Source organism: Budorcas taxicolor, chromosome 2 (genome assembly GCF_023091745.1).
Source record: "Budorcas taxicolor isolate Tak-1 chromosome 2, Takin1.1, whole genome shotgun sequence".
Classification (NCBI taxonomy): Eukaryota; Metazoa; Chordata; class Mammalia; order Artiodactyla; family Bovidae; genus Budorcas; species Budorcas taxicolor.
Genome location: NC_068911.1, coordinates 176,376,815 through 176,394,546, shown reverse-complemented (window position 1 = coordinate 176,394,546; position 17,732 = coordinate 176,376,815). Strand labels below are relative to the sequence as shown.

At 52.7% G+C, this 17,732-nt stretch overlaps 1 protein-coding gene across 1 annotated transcript; it reads left to right on the top strand.

Moving 5' to 3' along the window:
- The first annotated feature begins 1,544 nt into the window (after positions 1 to 1,544).
- On the top strand, positions 1,545 to 17,592 carry PINK1 (PTEN induced kinase 1). The gene is made up of 8 exons (XM_052635525.1): positions 1,545 to 1,955; positions 8,918 to 9,205; positions 10,525 to 10,625; positions 12,677 to 12,859; positions 13,365 to 13,528; positions 15,686 to 15,813; positions 16,136 to 16,372; positions 17,299 to 17,592. Exons 1-8 carry the CDS (start codon positions 1,560 to 1,562, stop codon positions 17,563 to 17,565), a joined length of 1,764 nt encoding a protein of 587 aa, XP_052491485.1. The 5' UTR covers positions 1,545 to 1,559; the 3' UTR covers positions 17,566 to 17,592.
- The last annotated feature ends 140 nt before the right edge of the window (positions 17,593 to 17,732 follow it).

Sequence of the window (17,732 nt, the reverse complement as noted above, 5' to 3'; positions counted from 1 at the left end):
GACTAACTGTAAAATAAGAGAGAACAACAGGCAAATTTTATATTGACTGAATAATAAATGATAATATGGAGTTAATGGTAATATTTTTAGTGGTGGTTTAGTTGCTCAGTTGTGTGACTCTTTGTGATCCCATGGACTGTAGCCCGCCAGGCTCCTCTGTCCATGGGATTCTCCAGGCAAGAATACTGGAGCGGGTTGTCATTTCCTTCTCCAGGGGATCTTCCCGACCTAGGAATTGAACCCAGATCTCCTACGTTGCAGGCAGTTTCTTTACCAACTGAGCTACAAAGGAAGCTTGATAATTTCAGAGCTGAGAATAATATTTTTGCTTTAAAGTTAGGGGAATGGGGAGTATGAAGATATGCATAGGTGAATAAAATAACGACTGTTGATAATTGTTGAAGCTGAATGATGGGTACATGGGGTTCATTACATTATTTCATTATTATGTTTTTGAAAATTCCCGTGTTAAAAAAAAAAGGCAAGAAAAAAGAAATCAGCAGGAATTCCTTTAACAACCATTCCTAACAGCAGGAATGGGTATCAGGGCTCTGCCACTGACAAGCTGCGCAACTTTGGGCAAGTCGCTCCACTTGTCTGAGACTCAGTTCACTGTCTTTCAGGTGTGACTTCTCCTGGGGCCCTAAGTAACCAGCAGGCACTGCGAGAGGAGCTTAAGGGCACTGAGGGACTCAACCACCAGGCCAATGTGAATTTTAACCTCAGTTCTGACACTGATGCTTTTGAACTGTGGTGTTGGAGGACTCTTGAGAGTTCCCTGGACAACAAGGAGATCCAACCAGTCCATCCTAAAGGAATCAGTCCTGAATATTCGTTGGAAGGACTGATGCTGAAGCTGAAACTCCAATACTTTGGCCACCTGATGTGAAGAACTGACTCCTTGGAAAAGACCTCGATGCTGGGAAAGATTGAAGGTGGGAGGAGAAGGGGACGACAGAGGATGAGATGGTTGGATGGCATCACCGACTCAATGGACATGAGTTTGAGTAAACTCTCAAGAGTTGGTGATGGACAGGGAGGCCTGGCGTGCTGCAGTCCATGGGGTCACAAAGAGTCAGACATGACTGAGCGACTGAACTGAACTGACACCGCATATGACCTGGGACCCTCACAACCCTTCCGTGCCTCAGTTTTCTTATCTATAAAAACGACATTCCTATCTCATTGGTGGGAAATTTAATTAACAAAAGAGTTCCTATCTCATTGGTGGGAAAATTAACAAATGTAGAGTGTCTGGCACAATGGGGGTTACTCAATAAATATTCCCTCCTGAATGAGTCGATTTCACCCGAAGCAGCCAAGTTCACACCCCTGACGTCCTTGACAGGCCACCCCTCAGACGCTGCGGGCAAAAGTCTGAAGAAAGTACGCGCCGGCAGGGACGGCCACAGCGCCCTCGCGCGGCCAGCTGGGAAACCGCCGGAGTGACGGCCCCGCCCACCGGCGCCCGCGCCTGCGCAGAGGCTCCGCCCCAAGTTGAGGCGTTGCGTCCGGCGCCCCGGACGCCGGCAGGTCCCCAGGGACCGGGCGGCGACGCCATGGCCGTGCGACAGGCGCTGGGCCGGGGCCTGCAGCTGGGCCGAGCGTTGCTCCTGCGCTTCACGGCCAAGCCCGGCCCGGCCTACGGCTGGGGCCGGCCGGAGCGGCCCGGCCCCTCGGCGGGCTGGGGTCGCGGAGAGCGCCCGGGCCCGGCCGCGGGACCCGGCACGGAGCCGTGCAGGCTCGGGCTCGGGCTTCCCGGCCGCTACCGCTTCTTCCGCCAGTCGGTGGCCGGGCTGGCGGAGCGGCTCCAGCGGCAGTTCGTGGTGCGGGCCCGGGGCGGTGCGGGCCCTCGCGGCCGCGCTGTCTTTCTGGCCTTCGGGCTTGGGCTGGGCCTCATCGAGGAGAAGCAAGCTGAGGGCCGGCGGGCCGCCTCAGCCTGTGAGGAGATTCAGGTGAGCGCCGGCGGCGGGCGGGGCGGGGTCGGGGAGGGGGAGGACCGGGATGGGGCGGGGCTCCACTTGGGTGCGGGGCGGGGCCGGGGGAGACCGAGTTGGGGCAGGAGCCAGGCTTGGGGCGGGGCTAAGTGCGGGGGCGCGGTCCGAGTTGGCGGCGGGGCGGGACTGGGAGGCCCTGACTGCCATCGGGACTGGGGTCAAGACTTGACTTGTTCAATCGCGCAGTCTTGTCCGACTCTCTGCGACCCAATGGACTGCAGCACGCCAGGCTTCCCTGTCCATCTCCAGCTCCCAGAGCTTACTCAAACTCATGTGCATCGCGTCGGTGATGCTATCCAACCATCTCATCCTCTGTCGTCCCCTTCTCTTGCCTTCAGTCTTTCCCAGCATCAGGGTCTTTTCAAATGAGTCAATTCTTCGCTTCAGGTGGCCAAAGTATTGGAGTTTCAGCTTCAGTCCTTCCAGTGGATACTCAGGACTGATTCTATTTATCTTGTAGCTGGGAATTCCTTGGCAATCACTGATTAAGGCTCATTTGTTACTGATCTCCTGGTGCCAGGCCAGGACCTCACTTTTGTTTTACTATCTTCCCTTCCTCAAATGGGGCTTTCCAGGTAGCTCAGTTGGTAAAGAATTCGCTTGCAATACGGGAGACCCCGGTTCAATTCCTGGGTCTGGAAGATCCGGTGGAGAAGGGGTAGGCTACCCACTCCAGTATTCTGGCCTGGAGAATTCCATGGACAATCCATGGGGTCACAAAGAGTCAGACAGGACTGAGCTTTCACTTCCTCAAACTGCATGGTTTGAAAGATATACTAATTATGTAGCTCCTGAACTTCCCTGGTGGCTCAGATGGTAAAGTGTCTGCCTACAATGCGGGAGACCTGGGTTCGATCCCTGGGTTGGGATCTCCTGGGGAAGGAGATGGCAACCCACTCCAGTACTCTTGCCTGGAAAATTCCATGGACAGAGGAGCCTGGTAGGCTACAGTCCATGGGGTTGCAAAGAGCTGGACACGACTGAGCAACATCAATGTCAATGTGGCTCCAAGGCCAATGACCTTCTGTAAATTTTCTAAAATTTAAGGACAGCTAATTCCTAACCCTTATATTCCAGGGATAGTTGTCATCCCCAATTTATGGATGAGAAAACATACTCAGGGAGGTGAAAAGTGAAATAACTTGCTGAAGTCACAAGTCTGACTTTCATAGAACCTGTGCTGTTGTTAACCACTTGCCAGCCAGGCAGCCTCCACAGTTTAGCCAATTAGTGACATAGCTGAAGCCGAAGTGAAAACCCAAACAGCAGGAGAAAACAGCAGGCCTAATGGTTTTTAGTTAACAACCTGTGTAGAGTTATCTGGGGTGACTAAGGTGCTTAGTTCTTGGGCTTTTGAAGTGTTTTAAAGAGCTCAGAGGATTCTGTTTCTACTCAAAATCTCTACTTGTCCAGAGAAACAGAAGGAATAGGATGTGTTTATTAAAAGGCAGCTTTATTTGAAGGAATTGGCTCTGCTGTTCTGGAGTCTGGCAAGTTCAGACTGCAGGGTAGACAGGCAGGCTGGACAGCCAGGAAAGAAACATTTTTAAGTTCAAGTCTGAAGGCCATCTGCTGGCACAGTGCCCTCCTCTTGAGGGAGGCCATTCTTCCTGGGGTTGGGAACCATTCACTGCCTTAGTACAGCCCCTGGGTTTTACAGCTTAGCGCTGAGGTGGTGCAAGGTGGGGTGATTTGCCCAAGGACACAGCTGGTTAAAGACCAAGCAATGTTGGTCTTTAAGCTCCCATGTTTCCTGGCTTTCAGCCCCAGTCGTGTTACTCATCACCAGAGTGTCTCATGTTTACGCCCTGGCCCCTTTGAGGCAACAGATGATGCCTGGCCTAGGCCCCATTCTCTGCCCCTGTCTTTTGTTACAGCTCAGCTGGCAGAAGCCAAGGCGGCCCACTTGACAAACCCTACTGAAAATTACAGCGGCCGTTTCTAAACCGAGGAGCTAGATCCTCCTAAGCTTACCATCTCCACATCCTTGCCTCACACTTCACTCTTCTGTGTCTTAAAATTTATAATTAATTACAAATTAATTTAAAAAATTCTTGCATTTGACTTCTTTGGAAAGAAAATCAGAGTACCAGATTTGGCAACCCGTGTGCTAAAATTCTAATTCTAATGCTAATTGCATATGGTGTCATACTGGAGTAGACCAGACCAGTCCCTTTAGATGCATTTGGAAAGCATTTTGTGGGGGGAACCTTTTATAAAATAGGCCAAAGATATGAATATATATTTCACTAAGAGGAGATACAGATGCCAAATAAGGATAGTTCAACATCATGAATCATTAGGGAAATGCAAATTGAAAATACAGCATGATATCTCTGCATACTTATTAGAGCAGCTAACATTTTAAAAATAAGTGATAATAGCGAATGCTTGTGAGGATGCAGAGAAACTGGACCAGTGCTGAAAACCTAAAATAGTACGGCCACTCTGGAAAATAGTCTGCAGTTTCTTACAAAACTAAACATACATTTATCATATGACCCAGCCATTGCAGTCTTGGGCGTTTACCTAAAGACCTGAAAATTTATGTTCATACAAAAACCTGTACATGAGTAGCTGCTATGGGAGACAGTATGCCAGTCCCCCAGACATTAAAAATAGAATTATTGTATGATCCCAGCAATTCCGCTTCTTCGTATATAGCCAAAAGAAGTGAAAGCGGGGACTTTTAACAAACATTACTTCACCTGTGTTCATAGGAGCATTATTCACAGTAGTCAAAAGGCAGAAGCAACCCAAGGGGCCATCAATGGGTGTTAAATCTTGTACCCCAGTATTTATGGCTGCATCCCTCATAATAGCAAAATATAAACACACAAACATCCTTTAGCTGGTGAATTGTTAAACCCTGGAATGCTAATAATAAGGAATAACAAGGAATCAGCCATTGATACAGGTAACAACTTCAGTGAACCTCAGGGGCATTATGCTTAGTGAAAAAAGTCAGTTCCAAATGGTTGCATCCTGCGATTCTATTTATGTAACATTCTTGAAATGACAGAATGGTAGAGATGAGGAACAGGTCAGTGGTTGCCAGGGACGTGGTTGCATGGGGCATGGCGGGGGTGGTGCAAAAACAAAGAGGCAGCTCAAAGGAACTCTCTTGTGATGGAACAGGTCTGTGTCTTGATGGTGACGACATGAATCTGTAGGTGGGGTGAGATCGCACAGAGTTACACCGCACGGGCATGCTCGCGAGTGAATGCGGGTTAGAGAAGATGGTGAGGACTGGGTAAGACCTGTAGCCTCGTTGACTGGAGGGTATGTCGTCACTTTGCTGGGTTTGATACGCTAGTGCCTCGTGAGAGGGCAGTTGCAGGAGACTGGGCGAAGGGCACACAGGACGCTTTGTTGGGGTTTTTTTGGCAGCTTCCTGTAAGTCTATATTTATTTCAAAACAAAGCTTTAAAAATTTTATCTCATCCTCAAAACTGTGGTTGACTGAGGATTACACGATACTGCTTCGGCTCCACAGAATTTAGAAACTGGTTGGCAAGGAAAGACAGACTTTCATTTTTTAAAAACATTAAAAGTTCTCATGCGAGGTGTTTTAGCTTTAGGTGCTTTAGGAATCTTCCAGAAGGAAAGACTGCTGTGGGCTGGGTGGTCAGCACTGGTTATAGGGGAAGCAGGAGCTTGAGTTGGGACTTGATGGATGAGTAGGGATGAGCAGGCAGAGCAAAGACAATGTTCCAGGGGGTGGGGGGGGAAACAGTTTGAGCAGAGGTTCGGGGAGAGGCATGTGAGAGACCAGTACAGACGGCGCAGACCAGCCTGCAGAACACTCCATACACAGGAAGTGTCGGGACAAGGGGCTGAATAGCCCGTAAGTTAGGTTCTTTCTTGTTGGTGGTGCTGGTCCTCCCTGCTGCATGCAGGGGCTGATCTATGTTGCAATGCACAGGCTTCTCATTGCATGACTTCTCTTGACGCGGAGCAGGGCTCTAGGGCGCACAGGCTCAGGAGTTGCAGTATGCGGGCTCAGTTGCCCTGAGGCTTGTGGAGTCTTCCCAGACCAGGGATCAAACCCATGTCCCCGGCACTGGTAGGCAGATTCTTATCCACTGGACCACCAGGAAGTCCATCAGTTAGGTTCTGCTGTGACATTTGAAAACAGTGGGCTTTCATTGGACTCAGAAGCAGGTAAAGGAAGGACATGAGTGGGAAAGTCTGGAGGCGAGTGATAAGCCATAGAAAGGGAGGGACCAGCAGATGAGACGGGATTTGAGGAGGAAGGTAGAGTTTGGGTGACTGGAGGAATGATGTCACCTGCCTGAAGTAGGCAAGAATCCCAATTTGGGGGAAATGGCCTCTTTCCCCATGCACCCCCACCTACACTTCCGTCTAATTCCATCGGAACTTGTGTACTCTTTGTCTCCTTTCTGTAAACAGAATGGCCCCCCAGCTTCCTAAGAGGCAGAAACAGGGAGACAGGTGTATGGTCAGGCCACTCAAGGTGGCGGTTCTCCAGTAGATCTTCCCAACCCAGGAATCGAACCAGGGTCACCTGCATTGCAGGAGGATTCTTTACCAGCTGAACTGTGAGGGAAGCCCAGTGAGTGGGATAAAGGAACTGTTTCAGCAACAATTGAAATGTGAAACTCACTCTCACCGTGTGACCGCGTGTGACCCAGGAGACTAACTCCAGACCTACCAGCTATAACTGAACGTCCCAGGAGTGACCATCCCCCTGCTTCTGCCACATTAACCCAGAGGCCATTTGTCAACACCCTCTAAGTTCAGCTGTTGACCACTAAAGGACCATTGCCAGCTGTCAGTCAGGCAGTAACTCACTTTTACCCTCACCACAGGACCAACCCCCCGGGGAAATATAAAGTGGTCTGGGACTGGCAGATAAGACCCTGGTGGTTTGGGCTTGCCACCCTGTGGGGCATGGGATTAGAAAGGGATTTACAGATCTCTCTACCTAGCCCAGCCCCACCTAAGACTACTTAAAGGAATTAATCTGGGTCTCTACTGGAGAAAGGCACCATTCTGTTAACCCTGGGGTCTGTTACACTGCCTCTCTAGGACTGGCATTGGCTCTGGGGACTGAAAGTGGACCAGCGGTGTGGTCCGACAGGCCTGGCCAGGACGAAAACCACAGGATGGCTGGGCTCTCACAATGCTGGTACTGCCTGTATTTTGCCTAGTGGTCACGACCTTTCCTATATTATGTAAATGTAAACATCCTACGTTTTGTCCCTTATGTAAGCAGAGAGAGTCTGTCCGGTAACTGGGCGACCATGGTGGCCTAACTGTGAGATGAGTCTGGGAATTTCCCTGATGGTCCAGTGGTTGAGAATCCGCCTTCCAGCACAGGGGACGTGGGTTAGATCCCTGGTCAGGTGGCCCAACTAAAGAAGCCGGCACCAAGGACCAGTGTGCCGCCAGCAAAGACCCAGCACAGCCAAAAAGAAGGAAAGCCTGTAGAAATGAGTCTGATCAGCAGGTCTCCAGCAAGATGCTCTGTCCTCCTGCGCCTCCCTGGGCCTCTCCAGACTCTGAGCTGCTGGTGTCCGTATTGCGTTTGTGGTGTTTGGTTGCAGTACACCTCTGCACACCTGACCCCAGGGACGTCACGGGACAGGGCTGGACCAAGATGGTAAGGGCCGCACAGGGTTTGTGGGAGTGGAGTGTGTGGTCCGGGCGCTCAAGACGGCCGCTCTCGCGCTCTCTCTTCATCCCCTGCTGGACCTACAGGTCCAGGGAGCTAGACCAGTGCCTGCTCCCCTACAGCCTCCTCACAGGAGGTGTTTGCCCCTTGCCCCAGCTATGGTTGCTCTAAGCCTTAGACCACAACCGCTCCACCTGCTGGTGTATTAAGGGGAAACGTCTGCCCTGGTGATGGTCATGAACCTGCGGGGCTGTGAGGGACCTGCCGGTTTCCCTGGTAACTAATAAGCCAACCTGACATCAGTGCCCCCTGTGAATGGTAGCCGCCACCTCCCCAGAGGAGTGAAGGTTGCTGTCAGGTCCTTCCTGCTGTCTGCCACACACACTGGGATGCTTCTCCAGGACCCCCTGCTGCAAACAGTTAAGATTCCCCATCCAGTAAACCATGGCTGTCATTGTCACTGCCTCCAAGCTCCTTCATCAGCCATCTGCAGGCTGGCCATCTACAGGACCTGCAGGTCCTCGGGCTTCAGCCCAACAACAGGACCTGATGACTGGCTCCAGGGAGCCTCCTGATTTTCATCCCCTTGCTTGCAAGAGCAGCCCGAGGTCATTCACAAGCGGGAGGGGTGGCTGTGACCACATGCTCCTGCCATCCACAGCTCCTGGTAACCATCCAGTAGCCACCTGCTGAGGCCTTTGCAGAAAGAACCGTCTCCATAATCAGAAGCCTCCAAAATTGTGCTGGTAGCCTGACTGGCCTCAAAGGAGCGGTGTGCCAGCTGCAGACCTGGGGAACTGCAGCCTCTTAACATGGACGGGGGAGCCTGGTGGGCTGCAGTCCCTGGGGTCACTAAGAGTCAGACACGACTTAGTGACTTCACTTTGACTTTTCACTTTCATGCATTGGAGAAGGAAATGGCAACCCACTCCAGTGTTCTTGCCTAGAGAATCCCAGGGACGGGGGAGCCTGGTGGGCTGCCGTCCATGGGGTCGCACAGAGTTGGACACGACTGAAGCGACTTAGCAGCAGCAGCAGCAACTAACATAGTGTTCTGTGTTGGACTGACGTGGTGACTGCCATGAAGTGACAGTTTGAGAATTACTCTGAATAAGGGGAGAACAGGCTGGCTTGAGCCCAGGACCAACAGTAGCACCCAATTTGGTTGTTTTATTAGCCCTCAATCTGCCAGTGGAGATTTGGCCTCGCTGTACCACTCCATCCCTTCATGGAAGCCTCACGGGGCTGCCAAGCTCATGGTGCCTGCTCGTTTTCTTCACAGGCAATTTTCACCCAGAAAAACAAGCTGCTCCCGGACCCACTGGACACCCGACGCTGGCAGGGTTTCCGGCTGGAGGAGTATCTGATCGGGCAGTCCATTGGCAAGGGCTGCAGCGCCGCCGTCTATGAGGCCGCCATGCCTGTGTTGCCCCGGGACCTGGAGGAGGCAGAGAGCCTGGGCCAGCTTCTTCCAGGGAAGGGCCCAGAGATCCTTCCACGGGGAGAGGAGGTGCCATCCCCGCGGGCCCCGGCCTTCCCCTTGGCCATCAAGATGATGTGGAACATCTCGGTAAGGGCAGGGCCTCCATCTCTGAAGTCATCCTTTTTCAAAATCCCCTTCTTGGGGGTGGTGGTAACCAGACGACACTTCTTCCCAGGAAGTAAATAGGAACCAGCAAGATTCTCCACAGGACAGGCGCCTCACGCTCTTGTGCAGCAGTCTGAAGCAGTGTTACAGTCTTGGGCTGTAACCTGTCCACGCGTCACCCGAGGTCCCGCCTCCCCAACGAGCTCCCAGGCCGCTGGGCCGCAAGCCACACTGAGTGGCGAGGGCCTGGGGCGTCTGGGCCAATGAGCGTATTTCAGGGTTGCAGTGTGCTCTGTCCTCTCGCTCCCTGACCTGCTTGTGGGGAAGGAGGGGCCACCTGCCTTCCGCTGAGCCCACCTCCCACCACACTCCAGACCCAAGGCTGGTGTGCCAGCTCTCTGCTCTTAACCCTTGCAGAACTCAAGACTTTGGCAAGTTGAGTATTTTTCCCACCCAAAAGAAAGACTTCTGTCTATTTAGAGTAGCTTCTGTATCTTGCCATCACATCGTGGGAGGAGGGTTAGGAAGCTCATCAAGACTTGATGGCATTTTCTTCAGAGCCTCTCTCCAAGGCTGAGGGGGGCAGCCACATAGCTCACGCTGGGCCTTGAAGGGCGTGGTCTGCGCCTTGATGTGGGGAATGAAACTTGTTAGACTGTGCTTCCAAGCTGGGCTGATAGCCAACACATAGCCAACCCCCACCCCACGCCCAGTCCTAACATCAAAACTCCCACTGGTTGGGGCATGACAGCAAATGCATTCACAAAAGCTAAAAGACTTAATTCTGAAAGGATTCTTTATAGGTGTCGCCAGCCCTGAGAGCTGTTCATAATGAAATGAGGAAAATACGGTGCTTTTCCTCATTGTGTGTTGCTTTTTGCTGGTTGATAGAGGGCTGTTCTGTGATTCAGCGCAAGTTTATCCAGGGTGGGCTTGTTGGGCTCGGCCTGTCTGCTGAAGGGAGCCTTCAGGGGTGAGCGTTCGTGCTCGGTGGTCCGGTCTGAGCCTGGTGGTGCCCGGAGGCCTCTGTGGCAGGAAAAGGAGCCCCTGCTGTGGTCATCTCGACAGCTCCTCCAGCCCTGGGCACCTGAGCTGCCGAGAGTTTGAGGAGTGGGCAATATCCTCTGGGTTGGCATGAATGGCACCTCTGCCTCCTTTCTCCCGGGAGAAACTAGGCTTGGCTTGCCACTCAGAGAGGTTATGAGCTTGAAGGTCAAAACCAGTTCTAGGCAGTAGTTGCCCTGGTCCGGATGACAAGGAGGGCCTAGACTAATTCTGGACCCGTTATGGATGTGTTGCAGGCAGGCTCATCCAGCGAAGCCATCTTTAGCGCAATGAGCCAGGAGCTGGTCCCAGCCAGTCGAGTGGCCATGGCCGGGGAGTATGGAGCGGCCACTCACGGGTAAGCGGGCGTCTGCCCCCCTCGCCCCGCCGCGGAGCAGCACCCACACCCGTGCCTTTGGCATGGCACCTGACGCAACACACACACCCAGACACAGCACACGCCTGCTGATCAGTGCAGTCAGTGACGGGCTTCCAGTTGGCGGATAATTGGGAAAGACTAGTCTGACCCCAGCTGGAGATGCAGGTGGCTGACTCACGCTAGAGCAGGGAGAGAAGGCCATCTAAAACCATTCCCCATCCTTCTGAGCTGGGCAGATCTGATTTATGACTCCTAAGTAATTCTCAGGTAGAGCACCACCATTTTGTACGAATTGAATTCTATCTGTCCCCAGCAGAGGTTGACACTCACTTTACAACTAACTGCCATGACCTGATGGTGCCAAGAGATTTTTTTTTTTAATGGCCTATACCCCAAGAGTGCCCTTTGTGGCAGAGGCGCCTGAGAAGTGTCAGCAGAGCCCAGCGTGGTCAGTGCTGGTTCGACCCCTGTCAGGCCTCCTGGCCAGTTCCAGTTTTCCGTTCAAACACACACACCCCTCCCAGTGCAGCCACACGCTTTCCTGGGTTCTCCTGACAGCCAGGCAGCGCTTCGCCGCTGCGGCGCCAACAGCCTTGTGCTGGGATCCTCGTTCTCCCAGTGGCTCTAATGGCCCCAGGCCAGAACGACGCTCTGATGCCTTTGATCACCTAGGACAGGGGCCCGTTTGGATGGACCCCAGAGGAGCTGTTGGAGCCACTCATGGCCTGGCTCAGAGCTCAGACCTGAGGCAGCTTGGAGGACAGCCCGGGCGTGGGGCTCTCCCTGTTGTCTCGATGTCTCTGGGCTTCCGCTCCATCCATCTCTCTCTGCCACCCCATGATCTCACTTCCTGCCCGCAGATATACTTCCGGCTTCCCTCAGGCCTCGTGGCATTGTTACCAAAAGCAAACTCCTGTGCCTGACATACAGTGAGGCCAAACGATACCAAAATGTCAGAGTTTGGAACAGAGAAAGGTTTACTGCAGGACCATGGAAGGCGACGGGTGGCTCATGGCCCCCAAACATCAAATTCCCCAAAGAGTTTCAGCAAAGCATTTTTAAAGAGCACGTAAGGGAGAGGGGGGCCCCAGGGTATGTGATCGGCTCATGCACACATCTCTGGTAGTTGGTGAGGTGACAGGGCAGTGTCACAGTGGTTAACAGCCTCAGTCCTCAGGCTCCGGGAGGTCTGCGGGCTACCTGCTTATGACCATCAGGTGGTTAGCATCTTCATTTGGTGGGGGTTTTTACATCTGTAAAACAGCTCAGGAGATGTGCATCAGGTACTGTTCAGAGAGGAGCTCAAGCGGCGTTAAAGCATCCTTTCAACACCTCGGCCCCCTTTCCTGTGCAGTTATTGCCGAATTTTTCCTCACACTCCACAGAGAGACTCTCCCTTTTTCCTGCCAACCACCGGGTCTCGGACACGACTGCAGGCCCTTGGTTGCCCTTGGGTCAGGTGCACACAGCCCCGGGCATGGCGGCCGAGTGCAGCCTCTGTTTCTGAGCAGGGCAGTGGGGTGGGGCTCCCGGAGCAGCAGAGGCCTGGGCAGGGCACCTGACGCGCGGGGGAATCGCTTCTACACACTGCCTCCGTGTCGGTTCACTCAGAGGCTGACTGAGCTCATGCCGGGTGTTATGCTAGGGCTGGATCAGGGAGATTCCGGGTCCTATTAACTGCCTTACAGGGTATGGTACTATATTCCCCTTTTCATTTGAAACTGAGCCAACAGACGTTGAGCAGTGTGGCCAGGGACTTGGAGTGGCAAGCGTGGGGTTCAGCCCCAGGCAGCCCGCTTCCAGGCCCCATGCTCTACCTCGTGGGATGGACGGACAGTGGATGGATGGTGGGGTCACCAATGTGATGAGTCATCGCGGGTTTCCCTTCCAGCACCCGACTCTGCACCTGGCACACACTTGGTGTAGATATGGGTGGAGATGAATGTCAGTGTTGATTGTGGCCTCAGACTATTGTATCCCAAGTGTCATATCTGCTGCTCCCTCACGTTCGTCCCACCCGGCTGAAACAGAAGACCTAAGGGAGGTCCCAAGCAGCTGGCCCCGCACCCCAACATCATCCGGGTCTTGCGAGCCTTCACCTCGTCGGTGCCGCTGCTGCCAGGAGCCCTGGTTGACTACCCGGATGTGCTGCCCCCGCGTCTTCACCCCGCAGGCCTGGGCCACGGGCGCACTCTCTTCCTTGTCATGAAGAAGTGAGTGGCGGGACCCGGAGTGAGTGGGAGCTGGTCGCTGCCTCCAGGAGCCTGGGGTCATGGGCGAGAGGACCCTCTCTCTTTGGGAGACAAGGGCAGGCTGAGGGCGTATGTCTGCCCTGGAGCGCAGTTTCCCTTTGGGCAGCCTTCCAGGAAAACAGAAGGGCATGCTCAGTCAGGACATACTCCCCATCTAGTGCCCTTAGTACCTTAGTAGCCCCCTCTGTGCTCACCTTTCTCCTGCCTTCTTTTTTTTAAACATAGACTCTTCTCCTTTCCTCCATCTCTGTGCCCCTGGCATTGCTGTGTGAGTGTTCTAAGGAAACAAGCAGCTGTCCTGTAATTTTTAATGTGTGAGGCCCTAGCTAATTCCAGGATGGTGGATAGAAACAGAATGGCTACTTAGGGAGAAAAGGAATCAGAAGAAAGGCCATCATCCTAACAGGAAGTAAGGTGCTCGGGATGCTAGGTGCACGGTAACTGGCCCTGTTGCGCTCTCCACCAGCTACTCCTGTACCCTGCGCCAGTACCTTCGCGGGAACACCCCGAGCCCCCGGCTGGCCGCTGTGATGACTCTGCAGCTCTTGGAAGCGGTGGATCACCTGGTCCAGCAGGGCGTTGCGCACAGAGACCTGAAGTCCGACAACATCCTTGTGGAACTGGACGCAGGTAGCTGCCCCGCCCCGCTCCGAGTTGTTCGGGGCGGTCTGGACTTAAGGTTTGAGGACATTTAGGGGCCTTCGGGTCTTTTCTGGTTTTTATGTTCTAAGTTGTATCTTAGCTCTGCACACAGAGATAAGCACTCTCTCCTTCAAGATGGAGGGCTTTGGTCTTTGTTTTGGTCTTTGTATTGTAAGAATATTTTCAGCAAGTACTGCTTGAATGTCAGCCCAGCTGCCTCTGGCAGTGAGCTCCCCATCATTGGAAGCATTCAAGCAAAGCTGGGTGGCTACTTGCCTAGGGGTTCTGTAAAGGAGAGTCATTGTTTTGTTCTTGTTGTTTAGTCGCTAACTCGTGTCTGACTCTTTGCAACCCCTTGGACTGTAGCCCACCAGGCTCCTCTGTCCACAGGGTTTCCCAGGCAAGAATACTGGAGTGGGTTGCCTTTCCCTTCTTCAGGGGATCTTCTTGACCCAGGGATCAAACTTCTGTCCCCTGCAATACAGGAGGATTCTCATGTGGTCAATTTTGAACTAAAAAGATTTAAGATAATTCAATATGCAATTAAATTCTAGAGGAACTGGCTTTTAAAGGAAGTCTGCATGAATCCTTTTCTGGATAACTAATTGATAATGCACCGATTTTATCCAGTTCTTGGCTAGGGGACCTTGACTTCCCGGAGGCATGTCCGTGTCTGTGTTGCTGGTCCCACTCAGCTCTCTGGTGAGTGGGCAGCTGTCCAGGCCTTGCTGGCCTGTGTTCCTGGGTCAGCCTGTCCTGAGAGTGGCTTTTGTTGCTGCTCAGTCGCTTAGTTGTGTCCAACTCTTTGTGACCCCATGGACTGCAGCACACCAGGCCTCCCTGTCCATCACCAACTCCTGGAGCTTACTCAGACTCCATCCAGTCGGTGATGTCATCCAACCGTCTCATCCTCTGTCATCCCCTTCTCCTCCCACCTTCAATCTTTCCCAGCATCAGGGTCTTTTCTAAGGAGTCAGTTCTTCACATCAGGTGGTCAAAGTATTGGAGCTTCAGCATCAGTCCTTCTAGTGAATATTCAGGATTGATTTCCTTTAAGATTGACTGGTTGGATCTCCTTGTAGTCCAAGGGACTCTCACGAGTCTTCTCCAACACCACAGTTCAAAATCATTAATTCTTCAGTGTTCAGCCTTCTTTATGGTCCAACTCACATTCATACATGACTACTGGAAAAACCATAGCTTTGACTATATGGACATTTGTTGGCAAAGTAATATCTCTGCTTTTTAATATCCTCTCTGGGTTTGTCATAGCTGTTCTTCCAAGGAGCAAGCGTCTTTTAATTGCATAGCTGCGGTCACCATCTGCAGTGATTTTGAAGCCCAAGAAAATAAAGCCTGTCACGGTTTCCATTGTTTCTCCTCTGTTTGCATGAAGTGATGGGACCAGATGCCATGATCTTAGTTCTGAATGTTGAGTTTTAAGGTAGCTTTTGCACTCTCTTCCTTCATTAAGAGGCTCTTTAGTTCTTCTTCACTTTCTGCCATAAGGGTGGTGTCATCTGCATATCTGAGGTTATTGATATTTCTTCCAACAATCTTGATTCCAGCTTGTGCTTCATCCAGCTTGGCATTTCGCATGATGTACTCCGCACATAAATTAAATAAGCAGGGTGATAATATATAGCCTTGATGTACTCCTCTCCCAATTTTGAATCACTCTGTTGTTCCATGTCTGGTTCTCGCTGTTGCTTCTTGACCTGCATACAGGTTTCTCAGGAGGCAGGTCAGGTGGTCTGGTATTCCCATCTCTTGAAGAATTTTCCACAGTTTGTTGTGATCCACACAGTCAAAGGCTTTAGTGTAGTCAGTGAAGCAGAAGTAGATTTTTTTCTGGAATCCTCTTGCTTTCTTGATGATCCAACAGATGTTGGCAGTTTGATCTCTGGTTCCTCTGCCTTTTCTAAATCCAGCTTGAACATCTGGGGGTTCTCAGTTCACTTGCTATTGGAGCCTGGCTTGGAGAATTTTGGCATTACGTTGCTAGCATGTGAGATGAGTGCAGCTGTGCAGTAGTCTGTTCCTGGGTCAGCGTGTCCTGAGGGTGACTTTAGTGGAGTTATCAGAGGGCCTCGAGGTGCAGGGAGGAGAGGAGACGGCCTCTCATGTCTGCATGTCTCCCCACAGACGGCTGTCCCTGGTTGGTGATCACAGACTTTGGCTGCTGCTTGGCTGATGAGCGCGTCGGCCTGCAGTTGCCTTTCACCAGCTGGTACGTGGACCGCGGTGGAAATGGCTGCCTGATGGCTCCTGAGGTGAGTCCCACTGAGCATGTCACGTGCCACCAGCAGAGCCTCTCCCACCAGGTCTCCTCCCTGGTTACTCAACACTTTCATCTTTTCTGACCCGTAATTTATCAGAAGTCCCCTCCCTGCCTCTCCGCCTGGAACTGATGTCCCAGGAGAGATGCGTTTTGCCAGCCTGAGCACACTGGCTTGGATCTGAGCTACAGCTCGTTCCAGTTCTGGGTTCCTTGGGACAGAGTCCAGACTAGTGCATGAATCGGGGGCCGTGCAGGAGCACAAACAGGTTTCAAGTGCCAGCAGCGTGACTGTTCACTTGTTGCTTTCCGAGCAGGTGTCCACGGCCTGCCCTGGCCCCCGGGCAGTGATCGACTACAGCAAGGCGGATGCCTGGGCGGTGGGCGCACTCGCCTATGAAATCTTTGGGCTCCCCAATCCCTTTTACGGCCAGGGCAGGGCCCACCTTGAAAGCCGCAGTTACCAGGAGGCTCAGCTGCCAGCACTGCCTGAGTGGGTGCCGTGGGACGTGAGGTGCCTGGTGAGGTCGCTGCTGCAGCGGGAGGCCTGCAAGGTGAGGCAGTTCAGGCTTACAGGGGGCGTGTGGATGGGAAGGAACCTCAGGTCGTGTTCTGGAGTAAAGGGCAGGGCTGGGCAGGGCTGGGCAGGCACTGGAGTGAAAAACGGCTCCTCTATCTTACAGAGGTGATGGCCACATACAGAACACACAACAGGCTGGAATATAGATAGGAGCAGGGGAGCTGGCCACCAAGTTTGGAGTCAGGACTCCAGCAGTCAACTCCTCTTGGCTTTAGTCGCTTAAAGTTACTCAGAGGGAAACAGATGCAGTTTTAAGATATGTTTAATGAAGATACAGAATCAGCTGAGATCTAACCAAACAGATAGGATGAACTCTCCTAAGAGATCTGGACATTTTGAAATTACTCCAAAGGCTAACATATTTGAAACCTTAAAAGGAGTGGCGGGGCCAGTGCGGGTGGCATGTGGAGTGGAAAAGCATGGGCAAACCAGGGCTCACAGTCCCGCCCTACCGCTTGCCCCTCACCATGGGCAGCAGGCTGTCACATGTGTGCGCTGCCGTCATGAAGTTAGGACAACTCCCCTCACCCTAGACAGTCCAGTGGTGGCCTCCCAAGATTCCAATGCAGGGGACACAGGTTCGATCCCTGGTTGGGCAACTAAGATCACATATGCCATGCTGCATGGCGAAAGAAACCTTAATAAAAAGGCCCAGGATGGGGAGGCTATTCCAACAATGTCCTCTACCCATACCCCACCACACCCCAAATTCGTACCCATGGGAAAGCCTGGGGCGTGGGTAGAATCGGCCAGTGTGTGTGCAGAGTACTGCAGGAGGGAGGGTGAAGAGCATGCTCAGGGCCAGAGAAGGGAAGACCGTGAAACAGGCTGCACTGAAAGCGGGCTGTGGGTGAAGACCATCACAGGTGCTCTCAGCTCCGGCTCCCCTTCCTGTTGCAGAGGCCATCCGCCCGAGTGGCTGCTAACGTGCTTCACTTAAGCCTCTGGGGTGAACACACGCTTGCCCCGAAGAACCTGAAACCAGATGAGATGATTGGCTGGCTCCTCCAACAATCGGCCGCCACTCTGCTGGCCAACAGGCTGACGGAGAACTGTGTGGAAACGAAAATGAAGATGCTGTTTCTGGCCAACCTGGAGTATGAAGCGCTGAGCCAGGCGGCCCTCCTCCTCGACTCCTGGAGGGCGGCCCCGAGACAGCTGCTGTAGCTGAATTACTAAAAGAACTTTCCAGTATCTGTGTCATGATGGTCTGTGAATGCTGAGCAAGTGCCTCCTAGGTGAGGGGACGGGGGAGTCAGAAGGCAAGATGGCACGGGGAGGGCGAGTCAGCAAAGAGAAGGCCTCAGGTTTGGGAGCTGGAAGGAGCAGCTCGA

Bases quoted from the DNA above. Each gene is read 5' to 3' on its own strand.
- PINK1 (XM_052635525.1), top strand. From the start codon at position 1,560: ATGGCCGTGCGACAGGCGCTGGGCCGGGGCCTGCAGCTGGGCCGAGCG. The intron at 13,529-15,685 runs GTAGCTGCCCCG...GTCTCCCCACAG, and splicing joins CCTTGTGGAACTGGACGCAG to ACGGCTGTCCCTGGTTGGTG. The intron at 15,814-16,135 runs GTGAGTCCCACT...CTTTCCGAGCAG, and splicing joins GCTGCCTGATGGCTCCTGAG to GTGTCCACGGCCTGCCCTGG.